This window comes from Heterodontus francisci, chromosome 11, assembly GCF_036365525.1.
Source record: "Heterodontus francisci isolate sHetFra1 chromosome 11, sHetFra1.hap1, whole genome shotgun sequence".
In the NCBI taxonomy this organism is placed as follows: domain Eukaryota; kingdom Metazoa; phylum Chordata; class Chondrichthyes; order Heterodontiformes; family Heterodontidae; genus Heterodontus; species Heterodontus francisci.
Genome location: NC_090381.1, coordinates 14841432 through 14856718, shown reverse-complemented (window position 1 = coordinate 14856718; position 15287 = coordinate 14841432). Strand labels below are relative to the sequence as shown.

Below are 15287 nucleotides of genomic sequence, written 5' to 3'. Positions count from 1 at the left end.
TTGCAGGTATGTGTTTGAAAGCTCATCTTGTGGTCAAATATGACACAGAGTTAGTGAACAGTCTGGTTCAGCTTCAGACAGTTGTCAGGGAGGTGGATGGAATTGGTGGCTAGGGAACAGAGTTTGTGGCGGGGAATGAAGAAAATGACTTCAGTCTTCCCAATATTTAGATGGAGCAAATTTCTGTTCAATCAGTACTGGATGTCGGGCATGCAGTCTGACAATTTAGAGACAGTGGAGGTGTGGAGAGAGGTGTCGGTGTCATCAGTGTACATGTGAAAACTGGCCATGTGTTTTCGGATGATATCACCAAGAGGCAGCATGAAGATGAGAAACAGGAAGAGGCTAAAGGATAGATCCTGGGGGGACACCGGAGATAACTGTGCAGGAATGGGATGAGAAGACATTGGTGGCTATTCTCTGGCTACGATTAGAAAGGGAAGAATGGCAACAGGCGACTGCAGACCCACCCACCTGGACGACAGTGGAGAAACGTTGGAAGAATCATAGAATGGTTACAGCATAAAAGGAGGCCATTCTGCCCGTCATGTTCATGCCAGTTCCCTGTAAGAGCTACTCAGCTAGTCCCACTTGCCCAACATTTCCCCATAGCGCAGAAAATTTCTTTCTCTTTCGATAATTATCCAATTCATTTTTGAAAGCCACAGTTGAATCTACCACTTGTCCGCCCATTCCACCATCCTGTCTATGTCCTCTTAAGGTTTATCACTATCCTCCTCACCATTTACAATACTTCCAAGTTTTGTGCCATTCGGAAATTTTGAAATTATACCCTGTATAACCAAGTCTAGATCATTAATATTGATGAAGAAAAGCAGTGGTCCTATTACTGACCCCTGGGGAACCCCACTATATACCTTCCTCCGGTCTTAAAAACAACCGTTCACCATTACGCTCTGTTTCCTGTAACTCAGGCAACTTTGTATCCATATATATAAAAGCAAAATACTGCAGATGCTGGAAATCTGAAATAAAAACAAAAAGTGCTGGAATTTCTCAGCAGGTCTGTGAAGACAGAAGCAAAGTTAACATTTCAGCTCAGTGACCTTTCATCAGAACTGGCAAAGGCCAGTTTTTATTTGGATCCATGTATGCCACTTCAACGACATTAACCTCATCAACCCTCTCTGCTACCTCATCAAAAGACTCAATCAAATTAGTTAAACACGATTTTCCTTTAACAAAATATTGGCTTTCCTTAATTAATCCACATTGTCCAAATGTCTGTTAATTTTGTCTCAGATTATCATTACTAAAAGTTTTCCCACCACTGAGGTTAAACTGACTGGCCTGTATTTGCTGCGTTTATCCGTACGCTCTTTTTTAACAAGGGTGTAACAATTGCAATTCTCAGTCTTCTGGCACCACCCCTGTATTTAAGGAGGATTGGAAGATTATGGCCAATGCTTCTGCAATTTCCTCTGGTTCTTTTGCAAATCACTTTTCATCCTCTTGGCACCAACACTTTTGCCACTGCAAACAGTTTTTTTTTATTTTGTCTATCACAACTGTTCATGATTTTGAACTTGTCCAGCAAATCCTGTTGACATCTTCTCTGCTCTCAGGAGATCGACCCCAGCCTTTTACTCAGGTCTCCACCGTTACGGATGCCAGTCTTCGGTCCATGCGAATTACTCCATGAAATATCAAGAAATTGCTGAGTGCACGACATAGAGCAAAACTATGGGCCCCAACAACATCGCAAATGTAGAGCTGAAGACTTGACCTCCACAACTAGCCATGCCCCTAACCAAGCTTTTCAAGTACAGCTACAACACTGGCATCTACTCAACAAAGTGCAAAATTGTGCAGGTATATCCTGTTCACCAAAGAGCAGGACAAATCCAATCCGACCAATTACCACCCATCAGTCTACTCTTGATCATCAGCAGAGTGATGGAATTTGTCAATGACAATGCTACAAGACTCATTTACTCAGTAATAACCTGCTCACTATTGTTCAGTTTGGGTTCTGCCAAGACTACTTGAATCCAGACCTCATTACAGCCTTTGTCCAAACATGGGGACAAAAGAGCAGAATTCCAGATGTGAGGTGAGAGTGACTGCCCTTGATACCAAGTCGACATTTGGCTGAGAGTGGCATCAAGGAGCCTTAGCAAAATTGAAGTCAATGGGAATCAGGGGAAATTCGGCACTTGTTGGAATCATGCCAAGAACAAAGATAGATGGTTCTGGTTATTGGAAGTCAATCATCTCAGCCCCAGGACATTTCTGCAGGAGTTCCACAGGGTAGTGTCCGAGGCCCAACCATCTTCAGCTGCTTCATCAATGACCTTTCCTCCATCATGAGGTCAGAAGTGGGGATGTTCATTGATGATTGTACAATGTTCAGCACCATTCATGACTCCTCAGATACTGAAGCAGACCGTATCCAAATGTAGCAAGATCTGGACAACATTCAGGTTTGGAATAACAAGTGGCAATTAACATTTGCACCACAGAGGTGCCAGGCAATTATCATCTCCAACAAGAGAGAGTCTAACCACTTCCCCTTGACATCCTGGGGGTTACTATTGACCAGAAACTGAAGTAGGCCAGCCACATAAAATATAGCTGTTCAAGAGCCTGTCAGAGGCTGGGAATTCTCTGGTGAATAATTCACTTCCTGACTCCCCAAAACTTGTCCAACCCTAAAACGCACAAGCTTTGTGTGTGATGGAATGCTCTCCACTTGCTTGGATGAATGCAGTTCCAATATCATTTCAGAAGCTCAACACCAGCCAGGACAAAGCAGCCCACTTGTTTGGCACCCCAACCAACATCTTATCTATCCAATAAGAACAGAACATATGAAATAAGAACAGGAGAAGGACATTTGGACCCTCGAGCTGCTCCGCCATTCAATAAGATCATAGCTGATTTGATCGAGGACTCAACTCCACCTTCCTGCCTGCACCTCCATAACCCTTGACTTCCTTATAGTTCAAAAAATTGTCTCATTCAGCCTTGAATATCTTCAATGACCCAGCCTCCACTGCTCTTTGCGGTACAGAATTCCAAAGATTAACGACCCTCTGACAGACGAAATTCCTGCTTGTGTCTGTGTTATATGGAGGACTCCTTATTCTGAAACTAGGGCCCCTACGTCTAGATTTCCCCACAAGGGAAACACATCCTCTCAGCACCTCCCCTATCATGTCCCCTCAGAAACTTATATGTTTCAATAAGATCACCTCTCATTCTTCTAAAGTCCAATGAGTATAGGCCCAAAGTGCTCAATTTGTCCTCATAAGGCAACGCCTTCAATCCAGGAATAAATCCAATGAACCTGCTCTGAACTGCTTCTCCTGCAAGTATATCCCTCCATGAATAGGAATCTCAAACTGTACACAGTACTCTAGGTGTGGTGTCACCAACACTCTCGACAGTTATAGCAAGACTTCCCTACTTTTATACTCCATCCCCCTTGCAATAAGGCCAACATTCCATTTGCCTTCCGAATTACTTGCTGTATCTACATGCTAACATTTTGTGACTTATATATGTGGACATCCAGATCCCTCTGCACCATAGCATTCTGCAGTCTCTCTCCATCTGAATATTGTTTTGCTTTTCTATTCTTCCTTCCAAAGTGGATAAACTCGCATCTTCCCACATATACTCCACCTTCCAAATTTTTCCCACTTACTTATCCTATCGATATACCTTTGCAGACACTTTGGCTGAGACTTTATGAATCTCGCGGCGTTTTCGACGGCGAGATGAGAAGTTGGCCTAACTTCCACTTCCACCATTTTTCCCGTGTCCCAGGTACAAAATATTTGTTCAAAGTCTCTGTCATTTCCTTTTTTCCCATTAGTAAATCCCCAGTCTCATCCTCTAAGTGACTAACATTTACTTTAGCGACTGTCTTCCTTTTTATATATGTGTAGAAGATCTTACTGTCTTTTTATATTTCTTCCTAGTTTACTCTCGTGATCTATAATCTCCCACCATTGTTTATTTCAACTTCCTTTGCTGGTTTCTAAAATTTTCCCAATCTTCTGGCCAACACTAATCTATGCAGCATTATACACCTCTTCAATTTAATCCATCTTTATCTTCCTTAATTAACCACAGACAATTCATCCTTCACATAGAGTCTTTCTTTCTCAATAGAATATAATTTTGTTGAGAGTTATGAAATATCTCCTTAAATGTCTGCCACTGCTTCTCGACTCTCTTACTTTTTAAACTGTTTTCCCAGTCCACTTTAGCCAACTTTGTCTTCATACCTCTGTAATTGCCTTTATTTAAGTTTATTCCTCCACCACTGGCACACCCTGACTGCAATGTGTACCAACGAGAAGATGTACTGCAGCAACTTGTCAAGACTTGTTAAACAGCACCTTTAAAAATTTTGACCTCCACCACCTAGAAGAACAAGGACAGCAGGAACATGAATACCATCACTTGTATGTTCCCCTCCAAGTCATACACCATCCGACCTTGGAAATACATTGCTGTTCCTTCATTGTCACTGAGTCAAAATCCTGCAACTCCCTCCCTAACAGCACTGTGGGTGTACCTACACCACATCGACAGCCCACCTTCTCAAGGGAAATTAGAAATGAACAATAAAGACTGGCCTTGCCACATTTCACGAATGAATATGTTTCTTTATTTAAAAATCTAACCTCCAGAGCTCAATATCAACTATCCGTCAAACACTTCTCCCTGATCAATCTGAGCTTTAATCTTCAGTATCCACAGTCCCATGACTTAGATCCTGCTCTTTTATTGGTTTGCAGCCTTGTCAAACCAATATTTGAAAAAAGTTGTTTGCGGAGACTGCACATTAAGTAATATTGTGCTTTGTAATATTCTGAATTGACAGTGAATCTTTGATGTAAGTTTATGTGATAGAGAAACGGCTCTGATCAGAGGTTATATTCTAATGGGAGTGACACGGTGATCTAATCTGATATATTCTATTTGTGTTTGTACAAAATGATCAGCTCTGCCAGTCACTGGGTTAGATTTAATTCATGGAACTAAATAACAGAAAATATTTGAAACTTTTTACAGGAAATCAACCAAACAAAACAGATGGTGTTGAATTCATTGACCAAGAAGGTAAGAGAGACCAGTAATAAATACTGTTGGTTTCATTGTACAGTATGTAGATTGTACTCCCAATGATTTTAAGAGACAATTGCACAGGTGATTTACAAGAAAAGCAATCGAGGGTTCTGATAACAATTAAGTTTTGAATGAACTCTCTAAATATTTATTTGCCATCAGTTGGATTCTATACCTGTATAACTACACTTGATCAGCGGAATAATACATTAGGTGTAGGTCCTGACATTGTGCAATATTGTAGCACCTCTGGTATTGAATTGGGAGCCAGTTTTACATCTCTCCTGATTTCCACTGTAATCACTGGATATAAAAATGGGAGATGTACATCAGGCTGTCGATTCACTATCACTCATGTGATTCTATCACACAACGTCACAGAGATCTCATTGTGTTTTACATGGTCACTGATTCTCTTTCTGTAAGAACACAAATCACTAACATCCTCTGACCAGCCACACAGGGAATTACTATAATATAGATATAGGAGCATGTGCTCACTTCCTGTCTGTCAACTTCCTGCGTCACAGCTCTGAGATCACAATTGTGACATGAAAAGTCTCTGCTACACTGCCCTTGATTGGCTCAAATTTCCTTTTCCAGAATAGCATCAAATCAGAATGCTGTATCTAGGTGCAGTGATGAAAATCTAACAATGAAAAGCAGAAGCTGAGAATTGAAGCTTTCACTATGTTGTAATGAGAATCTGTACAATTGTCTTGTTTCAGAATTTTTGATTATTTTCCCCTTCCTGGGGAGGGTTCGAGATGAACTATGTCTAAATGTTGTGTTTTAAAACCAAGTGAATCTGCGTAGGTTTTTGTAAATTGCCAGAGTCTATTATTTGTATTTCAAAGAATCAGCACAGAAGGAGACAATTCGGCCCATCGTGTCTATGCCAGTTCTTTGGTAGAGCTATCCAATTAATCTCAATCTCCTGCCCTTTCCCTGAAGCCCTGTATTATTTTTGGTCAGTTATTTATCCAATTATCTTTTAAATCTGCCTTAATGGTATTGTATTGCACATGACTAATTCAACCCATCAGTTACTCACTCGTCAGTCTACTTGCAAACATCAGCAAAGTCATATCACGCAGCACTTACTCAGTAAGAACTTGTTCATAGTTGCTCAATTTTGGTTCTGCCATGGCCTCTCAACTCCAGACCTCATTACAGCCTTGGTCCAAATATAGACAAAGGAGTTGAATTCCAGAGGGGAAGTGAGAGTGACATACCTTGATATCATGGTGGCACAGTGGCGCAGTGGTTAGCACCGCAGCCTCACAGCTCCAGCGACCCGGGTTCAATTCTGGGTACTGCCTGTGTGGAGTTTGCAAGTTCTCCCTGTGTTTGCGTGGGTTTCCTCCGGGTCCTCCGGTTTCCTCCCACATGCCAAAAGACTTGCAGGTCGGTAGGTAAATTGGCCATTATAAATTGCCCCTAGTATAGGTAGGTGGCAGGGAAATATAGGGACAGGTGGGGATGTGGTAGGAATATGGAATTAGTGTAGGATTAGTATAAATGGGTGGTTGATGGTCGGCACAGACTCGGTGGGCCGAAGGGCCTGTTTCAGTGCTGTATCTCTAAACTAAAACTAAACTAAACATCAAGGCAGCACTTGACTGAGTGTAGCATCAAGGAGCCCTATTAAAATCGATGTCAATGGCAATCAGGAGGAAAAACTCTCCACTGGTTGGAGTCATAGCTAGCACAAAGGAAGATGGTTGTTGTTGTTGGACCCCAATCATCTCAGTCCCAGGACATTGCAGTCGGAGCGTGTAAAATTAAAGCGCATGGGATTGGGGGTAGTGTATTGCGATGGATAGAAAATTGGTTGGCAGACAGGATACAAAGAGGGTCTTTTTCCGAATGGCAGGCAGTGACTAGTGAGATCGGTGCTAGGACCCCAGCTATTCACAATATCTATTATTGTTTTAGATGAGGGAACTAAATGTAATATTTTCAAATCTGCAGATGACACAAAACTGGGTGAGAGGGTGAGTTGTGAGGAGGATGCAGAGAGGCTTCAGGGTGATTTGGACAAGTTGAGTTGAGTGAGTGGGCCAATGCATGGCAGATGCAGTATAATGTGGATAAATGTGAGGTTATCCACTTTGGTAGCAAAAACAGGAAGGCAGATTATTATCTAAACGGCTATAAACTGAGAGAGGGGAATATGCAATGAGATCTGGGTGTTCTCATACACCAATCGCTGAAGGTAAGCATACAGGTCCAACAGGTGGTAAAAAAGGCAAATGGTATGATGGCCTTCATAGTGAGAGGATTCGAGTACAGGAGCAAGGATGTCTTGCTGCAATTATACAGGGCCTTGGTGAGGCCACACCTGGAATATTGTGTGCAGTTTTGGTCTCCTTCCCTGAGGAAGGATGTTCTTGCTATAGAGGGAGTGCAGTGAAGGTTTACCAGACTGATTCCTGGGATGGCGGGACTGCCGTATGAGGAGAGATTGAGTTGGTTAGGATTATATTCGCTGGAGTTCAGAAGAGTGAGGGAGATCTCATAGAAACCTATAAATTCTAACATGACTTGACAGGGTAGATGCAGGAAGGATGTTTCCGATAGTGGGGGAGTCCAGAACCAGGGGTCATAGTCTAAGGATACGGGATAAACCTTTCAGGACTGAGATGAGGAGATATTTCTTCACCCAGGGAGTGGTGAGCCTGTGGAATTTGCTACCACAGAGAGCAGTTGAGGCCAAAACATTGTTTTCAAGAAGGAGTTAGATATAGCTCCTGGGTCTAAAGGGATCAAAGGGTTGGGGACAAAAGCGGGGACAGGTTACTGAGTTGGATGATCAGACATGATCATAATGAATGGCGGAGAAGGCTTGAATGGCCGAATGGCCTACTCCTGCTCCTCTTTTCTATGTTTCTGTGAGTTCCTCAAGACAGTGACCTCGGCTTAACCATCATCGGCTGCAGCATCAATGACGTTCCCTCCACCATAAAGTCAGAAGTCAGACTGTGCAGTGATGATTCCATTCACAATTACACAGATAATGAACCATGCCCACATGCAGCAAGACCTAGGCAAATTTCAAGCTTGGGCTGATAAGTGGCAAGTAACATTCAAAGAACAAAACCTGCGCTGATCATGATGCCTGTCTAAACTGTATCCCTCTATTCCCATCCTATTCATGTATTTGTCAAGATGCCTCTTAAATGTCGCTGTCGTACCTGCTTCCACCACCTCACCCGGCAACAAGTTCCAGGCACTCACCACCCTCTGTGTAAAAAACTTGCCTCGCACATCCCCTCTAAACTTTGCCCCTCTCACCTTAAACCTAAATCCCCTAATAACTGACTTTTCCACCCTGGGAAAAAGCTTCTGACTATCCACTCTGTCCATGCCGCTCATTACTTTATAAACCTCTATCATGTCGCCTCTCCCCCTCCGTCGTTCCAGTGAAAACAATCCGAGTTTATCCAGCCTCTCCTCATTGCTAATACCCTCCAGACCAGGCAACATTCTGGTAAACCTCTTCTGTACCCTCTCCAAAGCCTCCAAATCCTTCTGGTAGTGTGGCGACCAGAATTGTATGCAATATTCCAAGTGTGGCCTAACTAAGGTTCTGTACAGCTGCAGCATGACTTGCGAATTTTTATACTCTATGCCCCGAAAGATGAAGGCAAGCATGCCGTATGCCTTCTTGACTACCCTATCCACCTGTGTTGCCACTTTCAGTGATCTGTGGACCTGTACGCCCAGATCTCTCTGCCTGTCAATACGTCTAAGGGTTCTGCCATTTACTGTATACTTCCCACCTGTATTAGATCTTCCAAAATGCATTCAGGCCTTACAAGTGGCAGGAAATGACTCCCTCCAACATTAGAGAATGTAACCATCTCCCCTTGATGTTCAGTGATATTGCCACGGCTGAAACTTCACCATTAATAGCCAAAGGGTCGCCATTGATCAGAAACTTAACTGGAACAACTACATAAATACTGTAGCTACAAGAGCAGGTCAGTCGCTGGAAATTCTGTGGTGAGTAACTCGTAAGAATATAAGAACTGGGAGCAGGAGTAGACCATAGGGCCCCTCGAGCCTGCTCCGTCACTCAACACGATCACAGCTGGTCTGCATCAACTTCACTTTCCCACTCACTCCCCATATTCCGTGATTCCTGACCCCTTATCCTGAGACTGTGTCCTTGTGTTCCAGATTTCCCAGCCAGGGGAAATAACCTCTCAGTGTCTATCCTGTTAAGACTCTTCAGAATCTTGTATGTGTCAATGAGATCACCTGTCATTCTTCTAAAATTCAGAGAGTATAGGATCTATTTATCCAGCCTCTCATCATAGGACAGCTCTCTCATCCCTGCAACCAATCAAGTGTACCACCTCCTTGCAAGTATCTTCTTCTTCTTCTTCTTTGGCGTACCAACTTTTGGCAGGTACATGCACCATTCTTACATCTGCCTGTCTATGACCCTTTTCTTTAGATACTCCTTCCTTAAATATGGCGACCAAAACTGCACATTGTACTCCAGGTGTGTTCTCACCAAAGTCCTGTACAATTCTAGCAATGCTTCTTTATCCTTGTACTCAAATCTGTTATGACTGTTCTTCGATATTTTTTGATACGTTTTTTTTGCTGGCTCATGTATTTTAGAATTTTCGAGTCATAGAGTTATCCAGCACAGAAACAGGCCCTTCGGCCCATCATGTCTATGTCGACCTTCAAGCACCTATCTAATCACATCCCATTTCCCCGCACATGGCCCATAGCCATGTATGCTATGGTATTTCAAGTGCTCATCTAAAATACTTCTTAAATGTTGTGAGGGTTCCTGCCTCTACCACCCCATCAGGCAATGCGTTACAGATTCCAACCACCCGCTGGGTGAATAAACATTTCCTCAAATCCACTCCAAAGCTCCTGCCCCTAACCTTAAGTCTGTGCCCCCTGGCTTTTGACCCCTCCGCTAAGGGAAAACATTTCTTCCTGTCTCTCCTATCAATGCCCCTCATAATTTTGTATACCTCAATCATGTCCCCCCTCAGCCTTCTCTGCTCCAAGCAAAACAACCCTAGCCTATCCAGTCTCTCTTTTTAGCTGAAATGCTCCAGCCCAGGCAACATGTCTCCTCTGCACCCTCTCGAGTGGTATCAGATCCTTTCCATAATGTGGTGCCCAGAACTGTACACAGTACTCCAGCTGTGGCTTAACTCGCATTTTATACTGCTCCATCATAACCTCCCTGCTCTTATATTCAATGCCTCGGCTCATAAAGGCAAGTATCCCATATGCCTTCCTAACCACTGTATCCACCTGTGCTGCTGCCTTCAGTGATCTATGGACAAGTACACCAAGGTCCCTCTGACCCTCTGTACTTCCTAGGGTCCTACCATCCATTGTATATTCCCTTGCCTTGTTAGTCCTCCCAAAATGCATCACCTCACACTTCTCAGGATCAAATTTCATTTGCCACTGCTCCGCCCATCTTACCAGCCTATCTATATCGTCCTGTAATCTAAGGCTTTCCTCCTTACTATTTACGACACCGCCAATTTTCATGTCATTTGCGAACTTACTGAACATACCTCCTATAAACATGTCTAAATCATTCATGTACACTACAAACAATAAGAGTCCCAGCACCGATCCCTGCATTACACCACTGGTCACAGGTTTCCACTCGCAAAAACAACCCTCAACCATCACCCTCTGTCTCCTGCCACTAAGCCAATTTTGGATCCAATTTGCCAAATTGCCCTGGATCCCATGGGCTCTTACCTTCTTAACCAATCTCCCATGTGGGACTTTATCACAAGCCTTTCTGAAGTCCATGTAGACTACATCAACTGCTTTACCCTCATCTACACATCTAGTCACCTCCTCTAAAAATTCAATCAGGTTTGTTAGACACAATGCCCCCCTAACAAAGCCATGCTGACTATCCCTGATTAATCCCTGTCTCTCCGAGTGGAGATTAATTCTGTCTCTCAGAATTTTTCCAATAGTTTCCCTACCACTGATGTTAGACTCTCTGGCCTATAATTACCTGGTTTATCCCTGGTACCCTTCTTGAATAATGGTACCACATTCACTGTCCTCCAGTCCTCTGGTACCTCTCCAGTGGCCAGAGAGGATTTGAAAATTTATGTCAGAGCCCCCGCTATCTCCTCCCTTGTATCACATAACAGCCTGGGATACATCTCATCTGGGCCTGAGGATTTATCCACCTTTAAGCCAGCTAAAACAGCTAATACATCCTCCTTTTCAATGTTAATTTGTATCACAATCCCCCTCCCTGATCTTAACACCTACATTGTCCTTCTCCACAGTGAACACAGATGAAAAGTAATCATTTAAAACCTCACCTGTGTCCCCCAGCTCCACACACAGATTGCCACTTTGGTCCCTAATGGGTCCTACTATTTCTCTGGTTATCCTCTTGCCCTTAATATACTTATAAAACACCTTGAGATTTTCCTTTATCTTGCCTGCCGGTGTTTTTTCATGCCCCCTTGTCACCACTTTTTTAAGTACCTCCTACACTTCCTAAATTCCTCTAGAGTCTCCGCTGTTTTTCAGCACACTGAATCTGCCATTCGCCTCCTTTATTTTCCTTATCCAATCCTCTATATCCCTTGACATCCAGGGTTCCCTGGACTTGTTGGTCCTACACTTCACCTTTAGGGGAACATGTTGGCCCTGAATTCTCACTATTTCCTTTCTGAATGACTCCCACTGGTCTGATGTCGACTTTACTACAAGTAGCTGCTCCCAGTCCACTTTGGCCAGATCCTGTTTTATCATATTGAAATCGGCCTTTGCCCAATTCGGTACTTTTATTTCCGGTCCCTCTTTGTCCTTTTCCATAACTATCTTAAATCTTACAGAGTTATGGTCACTATCCCCGAAATGCTCCCCCACTGAGACATCTACCTGGGATTAGGTCCAGTACTGCCCCTTCTCTTTAGGACTTTCTACATGCTGGCTCAGAAAGCTCTCCTGAATGCACTTTAAAAATTCCACCTCCTTTAAGCCTTTTGCACGAATACTATCCTCGCTAATATTGGGGAAGTTGAAATCCCCAACTATTATTACCCAATTATTTTTACACCTTTTTGAGATTTGCCGACATATCTGCTCCTCTATCTCTCCCTGATTGTTTGGAGTCCTGCAGTAAACTCCCAGCCAAGTGATTGCCCCATTTTTGCTTTTAGGTTCGACCCATATAGCCTCATTTGAGGAACCTTCTAAGATCCCTCCTTACTGCAATAATTGACTCCTTGATCAACAGTGCAATGCCATCTCCTCTTTTACACCCTCCCTTATCATGCCTGAAGATTCTGTATCCTGGGATATTGAGCTGCCAGTCCTGCCCTTCCCACAACCATGTCTCTATGATAGCAATAATATCATATTCCCTTGTGTTAATCAACACCCTCAATTCATCTTCTTCACACCCTGCTTCATGTAAGGACTCCATTCCATTCTCCCAGTTTCTCCGTCTCCGACGCATCTGCTCTGATGATGCTACCTTCCATGACAGCGCTTCTGATATGTCTTCCTTTTTCCTCAACCGAGGATTCCCCCCCACTGTGCTTGACAGGGCCCTCAACTGTATCCGGCCCATTTCCCACACTTCTACCCTCGCCCCTTCCCCTCCCTCCCAAAACCACAACAGGATTCGCCTTGTCCTCACTTTCCACCCCACCAGCCTCCACATCCAAAGGATCATCCTCCGCCATTTCTGCCACCTCCATCGTGATACCACTACAAAACGCATCTTCCCCTCCCTTCCCCTGTCAGCATTCCAAAAGGATCATTCCCTCCGCGACATACTGGGACACTCCTCCATTACCCCCACCACGTCGTCCCCTTCCCACGGCACCTTCTGGTTGCTGGCCATTTCAACACTCCCCTTTGCTTTCATGCCCACATCTCTGTCCTGGAATTGCTGCAGTGTTCCAGTGAACATCAACGCAAGCTCGAGGAACAGCATTTCATTTAACAATTAGGCACTCTACAGCCTGCTGGACTGAACATTGAATTCAATAATTTCAGAGCATGACGGGCCCCACCTTTTTATTATTATTTGTGGTTGTTTTTTTCTTTTTTTTAATGTGTTTATTTTATTTTAGTTTGTTTATTTTTTTTCTACTGTGCCTACCCACTGTATTTTTCATGTCTGTGCTTGGGGCCAGGCTGTTCAGTTTTCTGTCCATGAACACCATCTTTGTCTTTCACCACACCATTAACATACCGTTTGTCTTTGTTCCATGACCTTCTGGTCAGCTATTCTGTGACCTTGTCCTATCAACACCTTCTCTTTGTTATCTCTTGCCCCACCCCTCCGCTTTACTTGCTTGAAATCTTTTACATTTCTAATATTTGCCCGTTCTGATGAAATGTCACTGACCTGAAACGTTAACTCTGCTTCTCTCTCTACAGATGCTGCCAGACCTGCTGAGTATTTCCAGCATTTCTTTTTTATATTACCCTCAATTCATCTGCCTTCCTAGTAAGACTCCTTGTGTTAAAATAGATACAATGCAGCCTTCCATTATTTGCTTGTGCCTTCACAGGTCCATATTTGCTCTGCCTTCCAAACTGACTTAGTTTCTCTTCTATATTTGGCTGTACATCACCCCCTACTGTACCTCCACTCTGTATCCCATTCCCCTGCTAAATTAGTTGAAACCCCCTCTCCCCCCACACCCCCCCCACACCCCAACAACAGCAGTGGCAAACCTCCCAGCAAGGATGTTGGTCCCGTTCCGTTCAGGTGCAACCCGTCCACCTTGTACAGGTCCCACCTTCGCCTGAAACAGACCCAGTGATCCAGGAAAGTAAAGCCCTCCCTCCTGCACCATCTCCTCAGCCATACATTCATCTGCTCTATCCTCCTATTCCTATATTCACTAGCACGTGGCAAAGAGAGAAATCCAGAGATTACAACCTTTGAGTTCCTGGTTTTAAATCTGCTACTTAGCTCCCTAAATTCTTTTTGCAGGACCTCATCCTCTTTCTACCTATGTCATTGGTACCAATGTGGACTTTGACCTCCGGCTGTGCACCCTCACCCTTCAGAATACTTTGGAGCCGCTTGGTGATATCCATGACCCTTGCACCAGGGAGGTAACACACCATCCTGGAATCACATCTGCGACCACAGAAATGCCTATCTGTTCCTCTAACCATAGAATCCCCTACCACTGTTGCCCTCTTGTCCCTTTTTCTCCATGCCTGCACAGCTGAGTCACCCAAGATGTTTCGGTCATGACTCTCTGTGCATTCTCCAGAGGAACCCTCTTTCCCATTGTTACTCAGAACTGAATGCCGGTTAGAAAGTGGGATGTCCTCTGGGAACTCCAGCACGACCTGCCCTGACCTCTTTGTCCATCCGGCAGCCACCCAGCAGCCACCCCCTCCCAATTGTGCTTGCCTCGGCACCGGGTTGACCACCTCCAGAAACGTGCCGTGCACATAGTCCTCCACCTTGTGGATGTGTCACAGTGACCACAGCCGCCATTCGAGCTTTGAAACCTGAAGCTCAAGCTTCTGCAGCCAGAGACACTTTCTGCAGACATGTTCACAAAGGTCACATGGCATGTCCACGACTTCCCACATTGCACAGGAGGCACATTCCACTTGGGCCACAAATTACCCAGGAAGGAGGAAACCTCCTTCCCAAGCCCGCAAGGAGGGTGCCTCATTTTACAAGGCGTCCGCCCTGCATGGCGGAGGGCCTCTCACCCCCGCCACAGGTAAGCTCCCAGTGGCAGTGGGAAGAGGCCATTAATTGGCTGTTAATAGGCCACTTAAGGGCCTCAATTGGCCTCTGGGTGGGAAGGTCATCGTCAGCCTATCCCGCCACAAAGAAAATAGGAATTGGGAAACCCGGTGTCGGGTTCCATGTTGGGTGATTCTGCCCTGATTTTCCGGCCTCCACCACCACAAAATCTGCCATCCAGTGAGCACAAGATCTGGCCCATCATCTGCAAACTTTGAAATGTTGCCCTGTGTACCCAAGACCAGGTGATTAATATATATCAAAGAGAGCTGTGGTCCTAATATGACCCCTGGAGAACACCACAGTATACTTCTCCGCAGTCTGAAAAACAAACATTCTCCATTCGTATCTGCTTTCTGTCCCTTAAGAAAATTTTGTATCAGTGCTGACATTGTCCCATTTTTTTCATGGGCTT

The 15287-nt window shown here is 44.2% G+C and overlaps 1 protein-coding gene across 1 annotated transcript in view; it reads left to right on the top strand.

Moving 5' to 3' along the window:
* The window catches only part of LOC137375508 (uncharacterized), a 177666-nt gene that overhangs the window by 23387 nt on the left and 138992 nt on the right, over nucleotides 1-15287 (top strand). Inside the window, exon 3 of the mRNA XM_068042881.1 lies at nucleotides 5050-5097. Coding sequence (XP_067898982.1) covers nucleotides 5050-5097 — 48 coding nt within the window. The remainder of the gene's footprint in view (nucleotides 1-5049; nucleotides 5098-15287) is intronic.